We start from the raw sequence: 3,627 nt of genomic DNA, 5'->3' as shown, positions 1-3,627 counted from the left end.
CAGTATGACTGACCTCCCTCTTCCATGTGTGAAATCCTTATAATTACATTGGGTTCACATATAATCCAGAATACTCTCTTAAGATTATTATTTTATTCGTGTTATAAGTTTGCTTGCAAGAATTTGTGCGATACACGCATGTAGGAATCCTTAGAGGTCGGATTCCCTAACCCTGGAGTTGCAGGCGGCTGTCAGCCACCATGTAGGTGCTAGGACTTTATTAAAAAGGGATGGGGGTGTTCAATGTTCTGAGGCGTGCATCTGTGCGCTCAGGCCACTGCCTCCACCTTGGAGTCTCTGGGCCCTAGTTCCTACTCCCACAGACTGGCTGGCTCCTAGTCAGCTCAAGGTGTTTCTCTTTGCCTAGTAACAGGGAGGTGTGGCCGTGGCAGGCATGGAGGGGAAAAACACAACTGAAAAGCGGTGGAGAGAAGCTCTTTTCTGGACTGTTCTGACTCTGCCAAGGGCTGGAGAACAATCCCACTAGGCTGAAGGAGGCAAGTGAATGGACAGTTTAACGGGAAGGCACATCAGGGTTGGGGCTTGAAAAGCCTGGACAGCAGAGGGGTTGTTTGTTTTGAGACGGGGTCTCTTGTAGCCCAGGCTGTTCTCAAACAGGATGACCCTGAATTCCTGGTCTTCCTGCCTCTGCTCCAGGGGTCCTGGGAGGACGGGCAGGGTCCACCACACCCGGTTTATGTGTGTGGTGGGCTAGAACCCTGGGCTTTGTATATATTAGGCACTCTGTTGACAGACCTACATGCCCAGCCCTGGAATAACAGATGAGGAGGTGGGGAGCTGAACGCTTGACTCTGGAAAGGTTTCTCAAAGCTATCAGACAGTCATGCAAGACCCAGGCCAGGAACCAGAGCCGGGGGTCCAGCGACATATGATGGTTGAGAATTATGTATCCATCCACCACAGGTCTGGACCCAGTAAAAATGCTCGCTGCCTGAGGTTCAGGCATGTACTCCTACGTCTGCCTGCCGCCTGGGGAAGGCGTCTGGCCTCGGCTGCAGACCCTTGCCTACACCTACCTGCCCGCCCCTCTGCTGCTGCCGCCCATCCAGACCCACAACTTCTGCAGCCGGCCGGCCCCGCGTGAATTCCACTGCTTCCATGGTGCGGGTGCGGCGCTGGCCGCGACGCCGCCCTGGTGGGCCTTCCCGCCGCCGGGTGCCGCGACCCTCGGCTCGTCGTTCCCCGCGGCCGGCGCGCCTGCACCCTCCCAGCCTGCGCCCGAGGGCGAGCGCTGGGTGCCGTGGCCCGAGGGCAGCAGCCTGCAGCTGCAGCTGCGCTGGGGACGCGTGGAGCGCACCCGGGGGCCGCCCCTGCCGCTGCCAGATGCGCTGCGCCGCCAGCTGCGGCGCGTGTACGGCACCTACCCACGCACCGACCTGCGCGTCACCCAGCGCGGCGGCCAGTTCCTGCTGCGGGCCGCGCCGCGCGTGGGCGAGCCCGAATACCGCGTGGCGCGGCGCGTGCTGCGCCGGCCGGCCGGTGGTGGCGATGGGGACAGCGGGGACAGCCGGGCCGCTCCGGAGGCGGTGCAGGGAAAACGCCCCAAGAAAAAGCAAGGTCTGCGCTGAGCTCCTCCCTGCGCCTGCGCCCCTGCCTGCCCCCCCCCCCCCCCCAGCTCTTCTGTCTCCGCACTATGATTTGTTTTGAGTTATTGCTAGACGGTGCGGGAAAGGAGAGAAGGGGTTTTGGTCCAGAGGGTCTTGGGGTGAAAGCAGCACCTGGCTGCTTCTCCTCTCCCTCCTTAGCAGTCTGTGTGGACCCCACTTCCTCTCTCCCTTGCACTGCAGCACCCCATCTCCCCAGCTTGGAAGGGGAAGTAAAGAAGTGAGTGAAGTCCAGTGTCCACTGCGAGATCGTTTTTCTGCTCGGAAGTGGGCATTTTGCCATCTTGTAACGCGAGCCTTTACTCCGTGCGCACCCTGACCCCCGGGCCTGCTCCTCAGCACCTCTGCAGTGTGCGGTGGACAGTCTTCCGGACTCCTGGACTCACTATCCAGAGACCTAGGGTGGTGGTTTTGGAGTGTGGGAGTAGCTGGGAAGTGTCACCTGCGAGCTAGGTTCAGAGCCACATGTCGCCTCTCTGAGCCCCTCAACTATCACAGCTGTAAAACACATAAGGTTAGGCTACCCGGATGTTTAGAGGAATGTCATTCTTTAATCCTTTTTTTTTTTTTTTTTCCCCCCCGGAGCTGAGGACCGAACCCAGGGCCTTGCGCGCTTGCTAGGCAAGCGCTCTACCACTGAGCTAAATCCCCAACCCCGTTCTTTTATATATATATATATATATATATATATATATATATATATATATATATATATATATATATATAGTTTATTTAATTTTATTTTATGTGCATTGGTGTGAGGGTGTCAGGATCCCTGGGAACTGAGTTACAGACAGATATGAGCTGCCATGTGGGTGCTGGGAATTGAACCCAGGTCCTCTGGAAGGGCAGCCAGTGCTCTTAACCACTGATCTATCTCTCCAGCCCCCGAGATAGGGTTTCTTTGTATAGCAGCCCCTAGCTGTCCTGGAACTCGCTTTGTACACCAGGCTGGCCTCAAACTCACTGTTCTTAAATAAATCATTAAAAAAAAAAAAAAAAAAAAAAGCAGCGTGTGCTGTGAGCCGTCTCTCCAGGGCCCACGCCTCAGCCCACTTGTTCTTTTTCTTTTCTTTGCGTTGCTGTTTTGCCTGCATGTATGTTTGTGTGAGGGTGTCAGATCTTGGAGTTCAGTTGTGGGCTGCCAGGTGGGTGCTGAGAATTGAACCTAAGTCCCCTGGAAGAAAAATCAGTGTCCTTAACCACTGAGGCATCTCTCCAGCTCCACCCTTTCTTTCTTTCTTCCTTTTTTTTTTTTTTTTTTGAAACAGTGTTTCTCCCTGGAACCTGGGGCTTACTGATAGGCTAGAACCACTGATAGGCTAGAACCAGAGGGAACCAGCCATCTTCTTCCTCATCCCACACTCCAGTGCTGGGATGACCCGCATGGGACATTATGCCCGGCTTTTTACGTGGGTGTTGAGGTTGGAATTCAGGTCCTATTGGTATACGTGCGCGCGCATGCACACACTAAATAGATGAATAAAAATAAGTAAAATGTCAAAAACAAAAACAAAAAGCCTCTGGCAAAAAGCTGGACATGGCAGCACACACCTTTAATCCTAGCACTCAGGAAGCAGAGGCAGAGGGATCTCTGTGAGTTGGAGGCCAGCATGGTATATAGAGTGAGTTCAAAGCTACACAGAGAAACCCTGTCTGGGGAAAAAAAACAAAACAAAAGTAAAATGTTTAATGAAAATAAAAAATGGAAACAATGGAAGGGATTTGGGAGAAAAAGGAATATAATTTTTTGTTTGTTTTTCGAGACAGAGTTTCTCTGTGTAGCTCTGGCTTTCCTGGAACTGTGAAGCCAGGGGCAATTACAGGGCATAAGTGAAAGCCATAGGGAGGCATGTTTATTGAACAGGGCAGATCATCAGCTATGGGGGTGGGGGTGGAGGTGGGGGTGGGGGTGAAAGGCTTCAAGTGTCTGGACCAAGACAGAGGGCAGAAGAGGGAAAAGGAGCAGAGTGCAGAGAACATGTTGTGTTGGTGTGGGGCT

The 3,627-nt window shown here is 53.5% G+C and overlaps 1 protein-coding gene across 1 annotated transcript; it reads left to right on the top strand.

Moving 5' to 3' along the window:
• The first annotated feature begins 367 nt into the window (after window positions 1–367).
• On the top strand, window positions 368–2,200 carry C1H10orf95 (chromosome 1 C10orf95 homolog). Its single transcript, XM_076567871.1, has 3 exons — window positions 368–497; window positions 925–1,578; window positions 1,809–2,200. The coding sequence occupies exons 2-3, from the start codon at window positions 966–968 to the stop codon at window positions 1,847–1,849; spliced, it is 654 nt and encodes a 217-aa protein (XP_076423986.1). The 5' UTR covers window positions 368–497; window positions 925–965; the 3' UTR covers window positions 1,850–2,200.
• Window positions 2,201–3,627: the final 1,427 nt, after the last annotated feature.

The sequence above is a fragment of the Peromyscus maniculatus genome, chromosome 1 (genome assembly GCF_049852395.1).
Source record: "Peromyscus maniculatus bairdii isolate BWxNUB_F1_BW_parent chromosome 1, HU_Pman_BW_mat_3.1, whole genome shotgun sequence".
Classification (NCBI taxonomy): Eukaryota; Metazoa; Chordata; class Mammalia; order Rodentia; family Cricetidae; genus Peromyscus; species Peromyscus maniculatus.
Note: the sequence above shows the minus strand (reverse complement) of the source record. Positions and strands in the feature narration are given on the sequence as shown.